The sequence below is a fragment of the Ictidomys tridecemlineatus genome, chromosome 4 (genome assembly GCF_052094955.1).
Source record: "Ictidomys tridecemlineatus isolate mIctTri1 chromosome 4, mIctTri1.hap1, whole genome shotgun sequence".
NCBI lineage: Eukaryota > Metazoa > Chordata > Mammalia > Rodentia > Sciuridae > Ictidomys > Ictidomys tridecemlineatus.
The window spans coordinates 201251985-201268459 of NC_135480.1; the positions used below are offsets into that span (position 1 = coordinate 201251985).

The 16475-nt window shown below is 40.1% G+C and overlaps 1 protein-coding gene across 4 annotated transcripts in view; it reads left to right on the forward strand.

Moving 5' to 3' along the window:
• The first annotated feature begins 4539 nt into the window (after nucleotides 1-4539).
• Pbx3 (PBX homeobox 3) overlaps nucleotides 4540-16475 on the forward strand; it is a 207922-nt gene continuing 195986 nt past the window's right edge. Inside the window, exons 1-3 of one of the 4 annotated variants that reach the window (XM_078048221.1) lie at nucleotides 4540-4865; nucleotides 5291-5550; nucleotides 6476-6549. In XM_078048221.1, the coding sequence (XP_077904347.1) occupies nucleotides 5351-5550; nucleotides 6476-6549 (274 nt within the window). In that variant the 5' untranslated portion in view covers nucleotides 4540-4865; nucleotides 5291-5350. Of the gene's footprint in view, nucleotides 4866-4921; nucleotides 5551-5940; nucleotides 6140-6475; nucleotides 6550-16152; nucleotides 16205-16475 lie in introns of those variants that run through there. The other 3 variants (XM_040286332.2, XM_013356776.4, XM_040286331.2) reach the window with 3 other exon arrangements.

Below are 16475 nucleotides of genomic sequence, written 5' to 3' on the forward strand. Positions count from 1 at the left end.
AAGTAGGTACTTACTTCTTGGTTGTGACAGCTTTTCAGACATTCCTTTGTTTTGATGAACTTGTTGGTTTCAAGGAATACTAACAGGTCAAGATTTTGTAGGATTTCCTTCAGTGGGGATTTGTCTAATGCTTTTCTCATGATTAAATTGGGGTGATTTTTGGGAGGAGCTCCACAGAGATAAACCACCAAAACATGCTGATTTTATCCTTATAACATCATTCTATTATCACAAGATGGCAGCTGTCCACTCCAGAGTCAGGATTATGTTCAAAGATGGAAGGAGAGAAGAACCATATCTGTTCCTTTTTCTCTCCTTCTTTCTGTACCTTTTTTTTTTTTAAATTCAGCAAAGTCAACCTCTTTCTGACAGGCTGAGAAGATGGGGGACAGGGTGCTCATACTTGTCTTAGACATTGACTAGGACTAACCACATTGCCATTGGAATATAATCAGGCAGTATGGAAAAAGGTGGGCCAACAGGTGACAGGCAAAGAACTGACAGTGTCAGCCCCAGTGCCTACTATGTATGAGACTGCACTGAGTTGAATGCCATGAAGAATCAAAGGACATGAGAGGTGGACTCTCTATCAAACTTTCCATAAATTATATATTCAAATAAATATTCTCCTTTAAGGCCTCATGGTAGAAAGGTGAACTGTTTTACCTCCAACCCTGATTACAAAATCAAATCCATTCTCAGAAGATAAACATTTGTTGCATGTTACATATAATATCAACCAGTCCCAAAGAGTCGTTCTTAAAACAGTGGAACAATGATATGTTTGGGAAATAAATATTGGGTCAGATTTCCCAAAGAGACAACTTAGGAAATGTAACCCTTTCTTAGACGTACGTTTCCTTCTCTTTGAACCCAAGGGGTCATGTTAAAATCACCTCTTAAAATACCCTGCGCTTAATGCTTATGAACCCGATGAGGAAAATTGAGAGCAAATAGCACAAAACTATCTAGTACGGTGGTAAGTTAGTTAATACAGGCCTGAAAGAATAGATTCAGAGAGATGGGGTGGCAGGTGGCCATGAAGAATTGTCTGGCTCTCTTTTGTCTTCATTTTCTTCCTCTTCTTCGGTGAGACAAAATGCAATTGTTTGTTCTCTTTTTATTTTACACTTATTAATTTATTTTTTATTATTTTTCAGTTTATCTGTTAGGGTCTTGTAATTTTACTTAGCAATTTAAATTAAATAACTTTATTTATTTATTTATTTTGCGCTAGTTTTTTATAGAGTAGTCTTTGCAGCCACACAGATCATGATTTGAATTCAAGTTCCAGTACTTACTGGTTTTATGGTCTTATGTAAGCTCCATACCTTCTCTCATTCTACTTCTTAATTAATAATAATCTCAGCTGGATGCAGTGGTGCACATCTAGTGGCTTGGGAGGCTGAGGAAGAAAGGTTGCAAGTTTGAGGCCAGCCTCAGTAACTTAGTGAGAACCTTAGCAACTGGCAAGATCCTGTTGCAGAATAAAAACTAAAAAAAAAAGGATTGAGGATGTAGCTTAATGATAAGTACTCCGGGCTCAATCTCCACTACAAAAAAAGAAAAAAAAAATTCCCAACCAGATAGGGTTGTAGTGAGAATACAGTAAGTTGAAGCAAGGGGAACACAGAGCAGTTTCTCAGTCTCAAGAAAGTGCTAGATAATATCTTCTGCTATGATAATGTCCACATTGCTGATAGAGGTGATGGTGATTTTAATATAAATTCATGGAAAGGGATGGCTATGAAAGGGTTTCTGCTTGGTTTTCACCACTTTGTCAATGTGAAGCTTTATAAGAATGTCCACTCATCAAAAGTAAATTACATTTTCCATGACTTTTTAATAATCATTGCCTTAGAAACAGCAAAGATGGATTCAGGTACTTAGGGAGGTTCTATTCTATTATCTCTGAAGGCACCAATCATGTGATTTAGATTGCTGAACAGAGATAAGGCAATATCCAATATGAGAAATGGGCACAAACACAAGAGATTTTGGAGCATCTGCAATTAGCTGACATCATTTCTTTGGGCTTGGAAACCAATCTAAAAGAATTTATGCTTTAAATCAATGGCAGTTGACAATAAGCCTGTGAGAGAATCCTTGCTAGGACCCTATGGCTTTTACTCCAACTTTATTGATAGTAACCAAAAGAGAAGGCTCTTAAGAGTGTTCAACCTTATCCAATTAGTCAATGCCGAATTATGGTATCAAGTTTGCACATCAGTGAATGACCATGGGTTTAGAGGTGGATGCCACAACCTAGCTGCTGAATTTAGACACTTAACAAGTTTATTTTACTTCTAATTGCTGGCATTTGCTAAACTGTTTTCTTAATTCTAATTTATGTTTTTATATTCCACTTTGTTTACATAGCCCATAGTTCCCAATTGCCTTTATTTGCTTAAGTGTTTCTTAAATTTCATTTACATTTTTATATATGTTGCTTTGCTCACAAAATTCATTGTTTGGAGTGGGTGAGAAATAACCATAAATCCTCATTGCTAATTAGCTTCATACTCATGACTGATTAGTCAAGATTATGAGCCTAGAAGAAGGGCAGGGAGGAGGCCTAATAGTGATTCACAGGATCATTGAATTTTAGAGCTGGAAGGAGTTTAAGGTAGAATTCTGTGGTTTTTACATCTTAAGCATTGGAGAACTATGAAAGGTAGTCTACTTGCTCTTGCTCCTTTATGCAAAAATGTATAACAATTTGGTGACAGCTTTGAAAAACGAGAACAAAGAGAAAACCCAATCAATGATAACTATGAGTAACTCCTAATGAGAACTTAAAGGAGGATCAGAAACTTCACACATAAATGGACTATAGAAGAGCAGGGAATATTAATGAACGTGAAGGAGGCTCTTCTGAGGTCTTTGGAACTCCCTCCTCAGCAGCTGTGCAGTTGGTAAGGATTTTAGCTTGCCTAACTGTAAGCCTGGCTATTAGCTTTGCAGTAGGGAGTATTTAAAAGTACACACAACATATGAAGGAAAGAACCTGGAACTGAGTAGCCTGCTTCATTCCAAGAATCCATCTGGCATTTAAAGAACTGCTTGTCCTACATTAAACCCTGCAGAGTAAGAACTATTTTTCATACCTTCACACCCCTAATTTTGGTTTCAGGTAAGACATTTTATTGAGTTGGGGAAGGAACAAAAAGACTTTTCAGATCTCCTAATCAAAGGACTAATCAAGGGTGAGCTCCAATCTATTTAAATTGGGGAAATAATTTTGAAGCTGCTGCTTGGGAAGTCAGTTTAAGAACAAGCTCAAGTCTCCATAGGAGGTGGACGTCCAGATTTCAAGATAATTTGATCTCCTAGTCATTTGTAAACAGATTATGATGGGTGAAAAGGTTTTATGAAAATCTATGGCTGGAGTCACCCATATTAAATGACTCATTGTGATAGGTAAGTTGACAAATAAAATCCACTGTGTTTTAAACAAACTTATTTTTGAAATAAAGATCTGGCTTTTGGGGGCTGGAGTTGTAGTACAGAGGTAGAGTGTTTGCCTAGCACGTATGAGGCACTGTATTCAATTCTCAGCACCACATATAAATAAGTAAATAAAATAAAGGTCTATCAACAACTAAAAAATATTAAAAAAAAGACCTGGTTTTTGCAGCTTTGTTACATATGGAGGCATCTAAAAGCAAGGCTGCCAAAGAGTAGTCCCTGGATTACCAGGAGTTGCAGAGTGTGTAAAGTGTTGTTAGTCTTGAAATTAGTCCAGGACCTCAGGCACTTTCCCTCCTCCCGGACCTGCTTCCCTCTGACACATTTTCTTATGTTCCCCTTTCCGAGTGTACCTCACTCGGATCGGTTCAGTTCAGTTTCATGCATTCGAGACAACAGGATCCCCGAAACTTAACTAGTCACCCCTTGAGGGGCAGTGCAAGGCCCCTGAGTCGGCGCCAACTCCGAGCGGCGCGCTCTCGGTTACTATGGCGACCGCGGGAAGGGCGGGGCCGCCATCCACTCCTTCCCCGCCTCTACCCAGGACCTTTCGAACGCTCCAATTGGGACGGCTCTTTCTTGTCTCTGTCCCGCCCCGTTCGGTTCCGAGAGAGATGCCATTGGCCCGGGACGCGCGGCCGGGTGCCCAGAGAATACTACCTCTGACTGTAAGAGCGGGAAAGTGTACCAGGCTCTGTCCAAGGCATGAAGCTCATCGGCAGAGCACACGGATGGCTTTGGAGACAGTTGCCCCCTGTTCCATAGACAACCTCGCATCAATGACTGCTAACAGTAGGAAGCAGGAGTCTGGGCTCGGGTACAACATTTGCAGGCCAGGGTGCTTCAATCCCCGAGGGAGAGGATGCGACAAGGCTTGAGGCTCCCGGGCGCGCTCGCGGGCGCTGGGGGGATCAGAGGCCAAAAGGGGCGGGTCGAACTCCGGGGGCGGTGCCAGAGGCGGCGGCGGGAGGCTCAAGGCCCAATGAGCGCGCGCACCGCCCCCGGGGGCGGGGCGTGAGGAGTACTCCCCCGCCCTCCCGCTCGCACCCACCCCTCCCCCCGAGCGCCGGGGCCGCAGTGAGTGAGTGGCACTGGCAGCCTGTCAATCCCTGAGCCGAGCGGCCTTCGAGCCCGGTCCGCGGCGGCTGCTGGCTGGGTGCGAGGCTTTGGCAGTGGCGGCGGCGACTTCTCCCGCCTCATCAATCTGCTGTCCGCCCGGCGCGCGGCCCGCCGGGGCCCTCCACCGGGCTCCGCGTCCCCGCCGCGCCGGCCCGCCCGCTCCCAAACTTTCCTCCTCAGCCCCCCTCGCTCCCCGCGGCCCGCCGGCCGGCCTCCTCCTCTGCCGCCACCCGCCGCCGCCGCTCCCTCCCCCGGGGCCGCCGGGGCTCGGATCCCGCCTGGCCGAGGCGGCGGCGGCGGCGGCGGCGGCCGCAGCAGAAGGAGGGGAAAGCGCAGGCTGGCGCGGGGGGCGGCGGCGTCCCGGCAACTCGGCCGGTGCTGAGGAGCAAGTTGCGCGGGGCCGCCCGGCGGGGCGCGCGGCGGCGAGGAGGCGGCGCGGCGGCCGCGTGAGAGCAGCGGGCGCCTCTGCCTCTGCCTCCGCCTCCGCTACCACCGCCGAGCCCGGAGCTTCCGCCCGCCGCTCCTCGCCAGCCTCGGCGGCGGCGGAAGCCGGAGCCGGGCGCCGGTCCGCACAGCCTCAGCCGCGGGCCCCGCCGGCCCGGCCGCCCCCTCCCAGAGCGGGCGGGGAGCGCGCGGCCGCCTCCCCCTCCCCCTCCCCCTCTTTCTTCTCCTCCCTCGCCGCCGCCGCCGCCGCCGCCGCCGCCGCCGCCTCAGCCTTCGCCTCAGCCACCGCCGCCGCCCGCTCCCGCCCGCGCGCGGCGGGATGGACGATCAATCCAGGATGCTGCAGACTCTGGCCGGGGTGAACCTGGCCGGCCACTCGGTGCAGGGGGGCATGGCCCTGCCGCCTCCCCCGCACGGCCACGAAGGGGCGGACGGCGACGGCAGGAAGCAGGACATCGGCGACATCCTCCACCAGATCATGACCATCACCGACCAGAGCTTGGACGAGGCGCAAGCAAAGTTGGTGTCGTCTCATTAAGCATCTTTTGTGTGTGTGCGGGAGCCGGGCCCGCGGCCGAGTCGGGGCCCCGGGTGGCGCCCGGGGCAGGGGCCTCAGCCCCCGGCGGGAACTTTCTCGGAAAGCCGGCCTCTAGTCCCGGCCTCGGGGCACTCTCCCGCGCTCCCCGGCGCCGGCGGGAGTCGGCAAAGTTGCTCCCGGGGCTAGGGACGGACTTGGTGGCACGCGGTTTTGTAGTTTCCTTGTCTCCCGGTGTCCGGCCCTCTCCCAGCCCGGTCCTCTCCCAGGATTTAAACCTCCCGCCCGGACCCCCGTGCGCGCCGCGCCGCCCGGCTCGGGCCGCGCTGGAGGGAAGTGCAACTTTCTCCGCGGGCCCGGAGTCGCGGTGCCGACTCCCGTTGGTCGCGGCACGACTTCGCTGTGCGGGCGGTCGTCCCAGCCCCGCGCGGGGCGATGGGCGGTTCCCTGGCGGGAGCGGGTGCGGACGGCCAAGTTCTCCCGGAGGGAGGGCCGCCTTGCAAACTTTGCGGAGCTGTCACTTGTCTGCCGACCGCCGTAGGCCGACCGGCCGCGCCCGCTCCGCAAGCGGAGGTACGAAGCGGGAGCCCCTCCGCAACAGTCCCCTTTCCAGGGTCACTGCCGCCTGCCCCTGGAGCAAGGCTCCCCTCGCGGGTTCGCGCCTGCGGTCGCCGAGGCTGCTGTCTGCCGGGCAGATGTGTCGCGCTGCGTTCGGGCTGGAGCTTTAGCCGCCGGAGCTTGCCGGCTGTTGCGAACTAGTCAACTTCAGTTTTATTTTTAAAATAAAGTTCAAAAGAGCTTTCCAAAATAGGAAGTCTGAATTAAATCTTGGGTCTAACTTAAAGGAAGGCGCCATATTATTCCATAGGTAATGCTAATACCTTTGTGTTTTGCTATTTGCTTTTTTAGGAAACATGCCCTGAACTGTCATAGAATGAAACCCGCGCTCTTCAGCGTCCTGTGTGAGATCAAAGAGAAAACAGGTAAGACTCTGCGCCTAGCTGCGGGCCTGGAAACCCCCGAGGTGGGGTTGGAGCTACTCCATCGACTCTCCAGTTGAGAGCTGCTGCTTTTGGGCACCGCCATCTTTGATCATTCTCTCCTTCCCACCTCCTGATCTTGAGAAAAAACTGCAATAAATCTGGAGTCGATTTCTCAATTCCGCTCCTGGTGCAAAATGAACTGTAGGTGCGGAGGAGACTGGGTCGCCGTCCCTTGGCGGGCGTCCCTGGCTTCAGGCAGGGAGGGGGCCTGGAGCGCCTGCCGCCCTCTCTTGCCTTGTTTGTGTGTCAGTTTTTAAAAGGAGCAACGGGAGACTGGATGCCAGGGACCGATTCCCTGGGAGAAGCATCGCCCGAACTTTGTTTTTCTTAGGCTTAAGCTTCAGCTCCACTGATAAAAGAATAGATGCAAAAGAGCAGACCTCACTAGCATGTTTGAATTAGTGTTTTAGGTGGGAAGACTTAATTTTAAGAATACAAGAAGGGTAATAATGTGTTTAGGCATATACAATGTATTACATCTATTAATGCCTTCATTAAAATCTTGAAACAGTTAGCTATGCTTAATGTAAAAAAGAAAAGTGCACAGATGCAGGCTAAATAATTTTGAAGTTCCAGGCAGGGAATATGTAAGAAGACAGGTTTTTGCAGGAGCGCTGTAATGAAAACCACAGGTGCATATTAGGCAAATACCTTGGGTAGTTCATTCCAGCTTAACTTTTCTTATCAGACTTTCTCAATTGGATGTTGTAGTCCTTAGGTTATGGTAAGGTTCAATTGGAAGTAGAGATTTAATTTAGATGTTTTAGTTTATATTTGTCATTATCTTCCCTGTTAATGGCAAACAAGTGCATTAAATAAGCCTTTCTATTTTTTTTTTTTGTGTGTGGTGTATGTGGTATTTTAAAGTTGCATTTTTAAATGCTGAGGCAAAGAAGAAAAAGTTGAAGTCCACGATACAGCAGTATCTAAGTGATGCTATTTAAATAGTTGATGTGATTAAATTGAGTGTGCAAATAATAGCACGTTACATAGGATTGTTAGGTTGGTAGTTGAGTTGTCCTCCTTGTAAACTAATACGTTTCACTCTGCAATATACTATACCTTTTCTAAAATTATTCCAGAAAAATTGATGGGTTATTATTGTCTATTAAATATGTATTCTTAACCATAATTAACAGCAAATATTAAGAGATCCTAAAGAGTACTTTTCTTGTTTTTCATCCACTTAGTATGGATAGTTTCTTAATGTTGTTATTCTTTTAAAGATGTATTTTACATTTGAAAACCAATAATTTTAAATTACTGACTTTTAAATTCTGTGTTGATTTTTAGCTACCTTTAGAATGTGTTACTATTTAAAGTGGTAGATGACTTTTATCTAACTATAAAATAAGACATCCAGCATTAAATCTTGAAGATTCTCAACTTAGAAGCTTAAAAGTGTATAATTCCTAAATTAAATTATGTTGTTTAATGTCCAAAGGTTTTTTGCTATCTGGGCTTTGCTTGAGTTTTTGCTGACTGCTAAGCACTGGGGTATTGACTATGTTGTGAATATTAAGATTGATTCAACTTTACACGACATTATATTACTAGGGAAAAGGGATTGATATTTCTTTGCTCTTATCCCCTTCTCAAAATTTGTAATTTTTTTTTTTTTTTGCCTATTTTAAGTTTAGGCCTGGCTAGCTTAAGACCCCAACTGCTTTTCATGTTTAGACATTTAGCAGCAGGCAGAATTCAATTAAGAAGTGTTAAGTCCTCTTAGTTGCTTATTTGCATAGGACTTAGTTATACCATTCTGAAAGGAAAATATAGTCAACCACATGTCAAAGGTGAGTTAAGAAAAGAAACAAGTCTTTTCAGAGTCTGGGATTACTGGCAGAGATGTCTTCGGTAGGGCTTTTGCTATTTAAGAAGCAAAAGGTAGCTGACAAAAGAAATTTTTGTGTTTTGAAAATTGTTTCTGGGGCTTTCAGTGATAACTTGTAAATTAGATTCTCTCTCTCTCTTTTTTTTTTTTTTTTGTTTTGGCCACCAGATCCAAGTTTGCACGTTATCTCTTTTGTAAAAAGCCAACAGCCGACAAAGAGTAAAGGCGGCTGTCTGGGTAGAGGCATCTTCCTGCCAGCCTCTCTAAGCTGGAGAGGGATGGGATTTAAGTACTGAGTGATTGATGAGGGTAAAGCTCTTTCTCTCCTCTCCTCTTCTTTCTGCTCCACTGTCCATAGCTCCACCTCACCCTCCCAAACTAGTCTTGGTAGACGACAGAATTGCTGGACACATCCCTCAATTTGAAATAAAACAGCTGTATAGACATTAGTGTTACTAAAACAGAGAAAGCTGAGTAGCAAATTCCAGGGCCCACCCCCCATCTGTTTCCACAGTCATGTTTAAGAAACATCATAAACTTAGAAAATAAGCATTGTAGAATATATGTATCTTCCATAATACCTTTTCTTTAAATCATTTTATTGAAACTATCAATATGATATTCAAAGATTAATTCATTATAATCTAGAAAAAGTTTGCCTAGTTATTTGTGAATAGAAACCAGGAACATTATATGATGATTCTGTTCTGTATAATGGAGTGGTAGGGGGTTGACTGGTTGAGGGTGGGAGATTGTCACTTCAGTGGATAATGTCATTTCAGTTGTGCTTTTCTTCTAAAATAAAACAAAATCGCTTTAGAAAAATTTCATGTATTTGTAGATCTGCCAGTAAATTTTGAGGTTTCTGATCAGGCAATGAATACTGCCAGTCCTAATGCACATGAGGGATTTAGTTTGGAAAACATCTTTTCCCCCTTACCAAATATGAAAAGGTATTTTTCTCTTCTGACAGATAAATGGGTGATCTTCCACAATTATATTATTTTCTTGTTCAGAGGTAAGGAAAGTGTACTTTTACTGTAAGATGCTTGCTTTTTCTTGAAAATGTATTCTTTTGTGAAATTTATTATACAGGTATTTGGGGAGCAGAAATATTGAATTGTGACATTTGTGCATTTTTAAAGCAGTTGAAAAGTTACAGCCTTTTAAATTGAGATGTGTCCATTTTAAACTAAGTTAACCACCAGCGAGATAATTGTTGATATGTTAGAATGTTCCTCCTGATTTTTTAAAGTGTATTTTATCATTATCTCTTAGTAAATATTCCTGAAGCCATGAGGCCTGCTTATCTGCCACCTTCTTTTGGTTGTACTTCTTCATCTCTTTTTAGTCACCTCAATCTTGATTGTTGCCGTGCTTTCCTTTGTGACATATTCTATCCTCACAAATCTGCCTTCTTTCCAAAGCTGTTAATTATGAGAGTTTGAATGAAGAAAGTGTTTTTTTAAGAAAATGTTTTTATTTTTTAAATGAAAATCTAGTATTGTAGTACATAATGTGAATTATAGTATTGTGAAAAAAAGTCATTAAAAAATTAACAGAATCTTTTTCTTTTTAAATGGTAGGTTAAAATATTCCATGTTGATAGCTGCCAACCAAACTCTGATTTATTGCCACCACAAACCCTAAATAGCGTTCATTTACTAGTAATGTCTAATGGCATACATGATGGTTTGCCAGATTTGTAGCCTTTGTGAGGCTTATAAGCAGGACTGACTTGGGAAGATCATAAAACTTAATGAACTTCTCTACTGCAGGAGGTGTCCGCAGGGGAAGAGAAAGGCCTGCTTGGCTGGTTGGGCTGGTTGGAGTATTTTTTATGTTTAAAGAGAAGAAGAAAATGACTATTTAAAATGCTTAACTTTTAAAGGGATCCTCCCTAGAAAAAGTCAAGAATTTTAGATATTCAAAAGTAGGTCAAATGTGTAGCTTACAAGTGAGTTTTTAAATGCATCTGGTATGTGATGTGAGATTAAACCTTTTATCTTTATTGTTGTAGATGACTAGCTTTTAGAGGTACAAGGCAGTACTCTCAGTCAACATCCTTCTATTTAATTCAGACCCTTCATGTTAAAGATTCGTTGGAGTGCTCTTTTTCTGGTCTGTTTTCTTTTCAATACTTCCATGTAAAAATTATTAGATTTTTCTTTGTACATTGCTGTGTGATTCTTCTAATTCTTAATGTATGAAAACTAAATCTTCTATCAAGTAAAAATTTAGCAAGAAAGGTGAAAATTGTTATTTGAGTCTAAATGTTATTGTATTTACTGCATGTTCTAAGTTGATCTTGCTCTATACCCAATATAATTGTTACATTTGTTCTGAAGTTTTGAAAACAAATGCACTATTCCACACATGATTTATTTTTGTTTTAATCACCCATTCTAGTTTTTAAAACTTTTTATTATGGAAAACTTCCAATGGAAATGCATGTAAAAAGAAGAGATTTTTGAACCACTCTAACGTGAACTCATTGCTCTCCTTCAGCAATAGCAGCAATTGGCCAGTCTTGTTTTTTCTATTATCCCAATCCTCCCAGAATTATTTGAAGCAAAATTTAATGGAACTTTAATGTTTCAAATTTTACATCAGTTTTAGGCAGACATTATGTCTGTTTACAGTGGAAATGCTAAATGATTAAACAGGAAAAATACAAAGTCAGTCTATCTTGGAAATGTCATAAATTATATTGCTTTACCAACATATTTTCCTTGAAGCAGTTAAAAAATATTTTAACAATTTTTCTCTATTTTTATAGATTTGTATATCCCACTGGAGCTTTTGTAGGTTTTGAGGGAGGATATAAAATAATTGTTTTTTCTTTTTCCTCCCCTCCATGCAATCTATTTGTAGAAAACATGGAAAAAATGTCATTGCCAACATGGTTTAGAGCTTGATGATCTGAAGTATCTTGTAGATTATGATTTTTAAAATGTGGGGCTGTTTTTCAACGGTGTTTTATTTTTCTTGTTCCCAATAAAAATATATCGAACCCTCTTGTCAATATTAACTTGATCTGTGTAAGTAATTCTTTTGTGTCTCTGTTTTAGTGAGCCTCATTTTATTAGTTTGTGTAATTTTGGTATTTTATTTGGGACTTTACTATGTTATTTTACTATTAATTAAGTACTGGCAAAGGAAATCCCAATTTGTCCCAAAGAATATACAAGTTCATTGACTTATATAAAATATACATGTGTACATTTTTCATACAATGATACTTTTCCTTTTAATTATTCTTTTAGATTTCAATTTATAAATTCTGGATTACTTCAGGGCAAGATTTAAATTAGTGTCTTATTGGCTAATTTGTATTTTGGTACTGTGTAGGGAGGGGCATGGTATAAGATGAAATTATATGGTATAAAATGGGGCTATAAGACGTGAAACTGTATTCCATGAACCACACCCTAAGTCATCACTTTATTTTATACTCATACTATGAGGCATCTATTCTGAATAAATACTTGACACATCAGCACTGACACATCAAGTTAAATAAGGATTTAGACTATTTTTCCTTTATTCATATATGTGTAAACATCTTTAGATATTTATTATTTAAATATTGACACTAGGAGAATAATGTTTTATTTGTTTTCTCAGCAGGCTTGTGTTTTAGCCATTTATCAGTGTGATCAGCATGATTTAGGTAGTTACTGACTAACAAAGCTTGCATATTCTCCCCTCCCATGTTGACCTTTTCATGCATTTGCTCCAGTTTACTAAGCCATTTGAGTGTGTGTGAGGAGAGTAAATAATTTACATCACTATGTAGTATAAATTGGTCAAAGTTTTTCAGGCCTGATTATCATATATTTTTTTAAAACAAAGTTATAGAAGTTAAACAAAGTGGTATCATAGCAAGGTGATAGTGGTGTTATATTTAGTAAATAAATTAAGAAGTGATGGTTGAATGAGCCACTGAAAAAAAATATCTTTTTATGCCTTCAGACACAAAACATACTAGAAAATAAATTTCATTAATCTTCAACAGTTGATTTTAATGTTCCTCTTTGCAGGCAGAATTGTAACCGGAATCCTGTCTTTATTATTTTTTTCATAGACATATTCTATAAATGTAGTATGTTTAGTTTTTACCGGTAAATATAGTTTGCTTTGGCACTAAATTTGAGTGTACATAGGTGTGATAGAATGTGTCAAATTGAATTTGCTAATATTTTTTTTTGACTTTGTGTCTACAGGATAGTAATTGACTAGAACTGAAAACAAAGTAATTATGGATAAAAATAATTGTTTAAAGTTTTGCACTTGTTTTCTTTCAGTTTAAGTGCTTTAAAAAGGCTAAGCTGTTTTGAACAATAACCCTTTTTGTGTGATCATACTAATGAGGACGTGGTATGCAATGTAATCCTCTTAATGCTGATGATTGTTTAAACCATTATTTGGGAGACTCAACATATGTTAGGGCAAAATGATTTTTTTTCTTTTTGGTTTTGTTTTGTATATGTGATACATCAGTTTTCAGCATCAGCGTCCAGCAGGTGGCTTTTTGCATTAAAAAATTCATAAAATTTAAAATCCCATAAAATTTTATTTCAAACTCAAATTAACTAATTCAGAGTGTCAACATTTCCACTGTCTCTACATTAACATTTATAATAGAACAAATGGTTGCATATAGAAATTATCTGCAACATAATCTAAATTAAGATTCTAAACAGGCATTACAGATGCTGGTAACTTTGGCAATTATCATTTTGTTTGGTGAACAGTAGTAAAACAGTGTGCGGTAAAAGTGTTTAGAGAGAGAGGATAAATAAATTGAACAGTTTTGCAATGCAAAGTGGTTTGTGGTGTTTTTGAGGATTTCTTGGCTCTCTCTTAACTGCTATTGTGAGCCTGGAGCAGATTTCCCCATTGCTAATGCCCTAGAAGTATTAATTCACTTTGATATGCTAATTAGAGGGCATTATGCAAGAAATGAGATTAAGTGGCAGCATGAAGCCATTTGCCTGTCAGTAAATTGAGAGCTTTAGCATCAGGAGGAGCTTTGTTTTTTTTTTTTTAATTTTTTTATTTTTTTTTTGTTTTTTTCTTAGTTTTTCTTGGTTTTGCATATAAATAAAATTGATTGAAAGGTCTAGAGAAGCTACTAGAACATTGGTGGATTCTTTTTTCTCCCTTATGATTATTTAAGTGTAATGTTAAAGAATATGAAGTTTTCATTGTACTCTCTTTACATAAAAATATATTAAAAGTTTTGTGTCACTTGGTTTCTTTTTCTTAAACCATAATTTTAGCAAAATGGTTAGTGAACTCTTATCACTTAACTTTTCAGAAGGGTAAACTTGTGTGTTTTGACTTGTGTGCCAATATTGTCACTAAACAGAACTTTACAGGAATATTTTCCTCACTTGGGAAGGAAGGAAGAAGGAAGGGCTTTAAGAAATTATATTAAATGAACATTAAGATTCTAACTTGAGTCTATAAAAGCTGGACTAATTAGAATTAGTGGTTAAACTACTCTTTATACAACCTGTAGAATCGATATATTAGCATGTATCTGATGTGTAAGATTATTGTTATTTGATTTTTATGTTGAATATGGAGTTTCATACTTGATTCTGGTTTTACTGATTTGGTTTAGGTTCGGGCTTTGAATTTCTCTCTTTAAAGCTACTTTTGTGATTTTCTTATGTTTTATGAGGAAATGGATGAAGAAATACTGGGGTGGATGTGGGGAAAAGGAGGAAGACAGAATTTCTCTGGTTGTATGAAAAGATTGTTTTCTCAAACAGACTTATACCTGCATAAACCATTGATAGAGAGAATTGTAAAACTTTGGCCTAACTACATATCTCTGGATATGTCAGATGGGAGAGGGTTTGGGTAAGGCATTCATTCATCTTGGGGCTTAGTTCTGGTGTCTGAATTCCATCACTGTAACTGTGACTCTAGACCTAATAAACCATAACTTTTCCTCAGAGCCATCTGGATTATTTAGTCACCACAGCTGCCATGCATGCACACTACCAAGGCTGGTATCTCCCTGGTTGTGTGGGTATGCTTGTATGGTGCCTGTTAATGTTAATGGAAATTAGGAATGTGCACATAGAGGATGATATCCTCTTCTGAGACAAGAGTCCTGATTACAATTCTATGGGAAGAGGACTTAGAGTACCTGCACATTAGTTGCTTTTCTAAATGAAATACTTGGTTACTTTAAATTCTCATTCCCTTTTCAGATTCCCTGAACTAGTTAAACCAATGAATTCTCATTAGTTGCTGATTACTTTCAAAATTTCATTTAAAACGTATAAAGTTATTTTTGATTGAAATGGAAACAAAAAGCTTTTGAAATTGCATATTATTATTTAAACAAAAGCTTTTTACAGGCGTTTACACATACTAAGCCTTGCATATAAGGATTTTTAAAAAAAAACTTATTTATTTATATGTGGTGCTGAAGATTGAACCCAGTGCCTCATGTGTGCTAGACAAGCACTCTACCACTGAGCTACAGTATCAGCCCTTGCATATAAGGATTTGTAGAGGAATTATTGGGGAGGACTTATGAAATAACTGAATGGCATTTGATTAAAATATATATTAAATTAAAATATATATTTAATGGAATGGCAAGTTTGTGCATCTTATCTTTACTATCCACATGTCCTCAAATGAAGAAGAATTGACTTAGGCAGTCTCATAAGTTTTGTTTTTCTTTTCTTCGCCTCTCCTTTTTCTTTAAAAAAAAATAAAATAAAAAACTATGGATGGAGGTAGTTGGAATTCATAGTCAGATATATCATTTTCAACTTGGAATAGGAACTAGAGCAGGAAATTGATTTTATATTTATTATGAAAGCAAGAACTCTGCCACCAACTGACAGCCATCTATGTTTTAGTTTTTTGATAATTGTTCATGGACATTACTCTGTAGTTGGTCCAAGTTATTTATAATGTTGATTGGGAGTGTTGGTCCATTAAAAGGTAGGTGTATAATGAATACCTTTAATTAAACCAAGTAATATTGAAATATTTTTTCTTTATATTTGATCTTGGGTCTAGAATTAACTGTCAGCACTGGTAAGAACAAGTTACAATAGATTGTGCAGTGATTTCTCTGGCATCATGGATATATTTATTACCATTTTTGAACAAATTATACTAACATGAAAAGTTGTGTTTGAAATGATTGTGTGCAAGATAAGGCGATACATTATAGGAGTGGTTGGGTTTATGGGGCTTTATGTAGAGGTTTTCTCAGAAATTATAGCACAGGGCTGTCACTATAAAACCAAGTGATACAGTTGGTAATAACATACAGTGAAGATATTTTTAGATTTTCACTTGTTATTCAAATAAGTGAGAACCTTCCAGTTTTTCTGATCATATTTCTTTGTGGAAATCAGTAAAGAAAAAATTGAAGGAAATTCTTTTAACTGTGGATGGGGTGGGGGTGTTTGACTTGTCTGAATTTCTTCCTTACCACTTGTTAGAGCAGCAGTGTGATACTGAGGGTATCCTTAAGAACTCACTGTCATCTTGATTCTTGACCTTTTGACTGTGATCAAGAATAGAAGTAGAAACTGTGTGCTTGACATGATGGGCCCTATAAACAAACATTCTATTTTGTCATTGTATTATATGAACTAATGTTGATTTATCTGAATTTATGGCTTTTTTTTTTTTTTTTTTTTTTTTAATGGTTCTAGGGATGGAACCCATGGCTTCTTATGCTAGGCAAGTGGTCTACTACTGATACACTTCCAGGTCAGCACTTCTTTTAATAAAGGAAATATTTCTGTTATTCAGTGTAATTAGTCTAATAAGATTATTGTTTTTAACAATTAGTTTTTTAAAATTTTCATTATGACTACTTTTAATTTTTTTTTTTTTTTTGGTGGTACTGGGGATCAAACCCAGGAGCTTTACCACTGAGCTACACCCCCAGCTCTTTTTAAATTTTTAATTTTGAGACAGAGCCTCACTAAGTTGCCCAGGCTGACCTTTACCATGTAATAATCCTCCTGCCTCAGTTTCT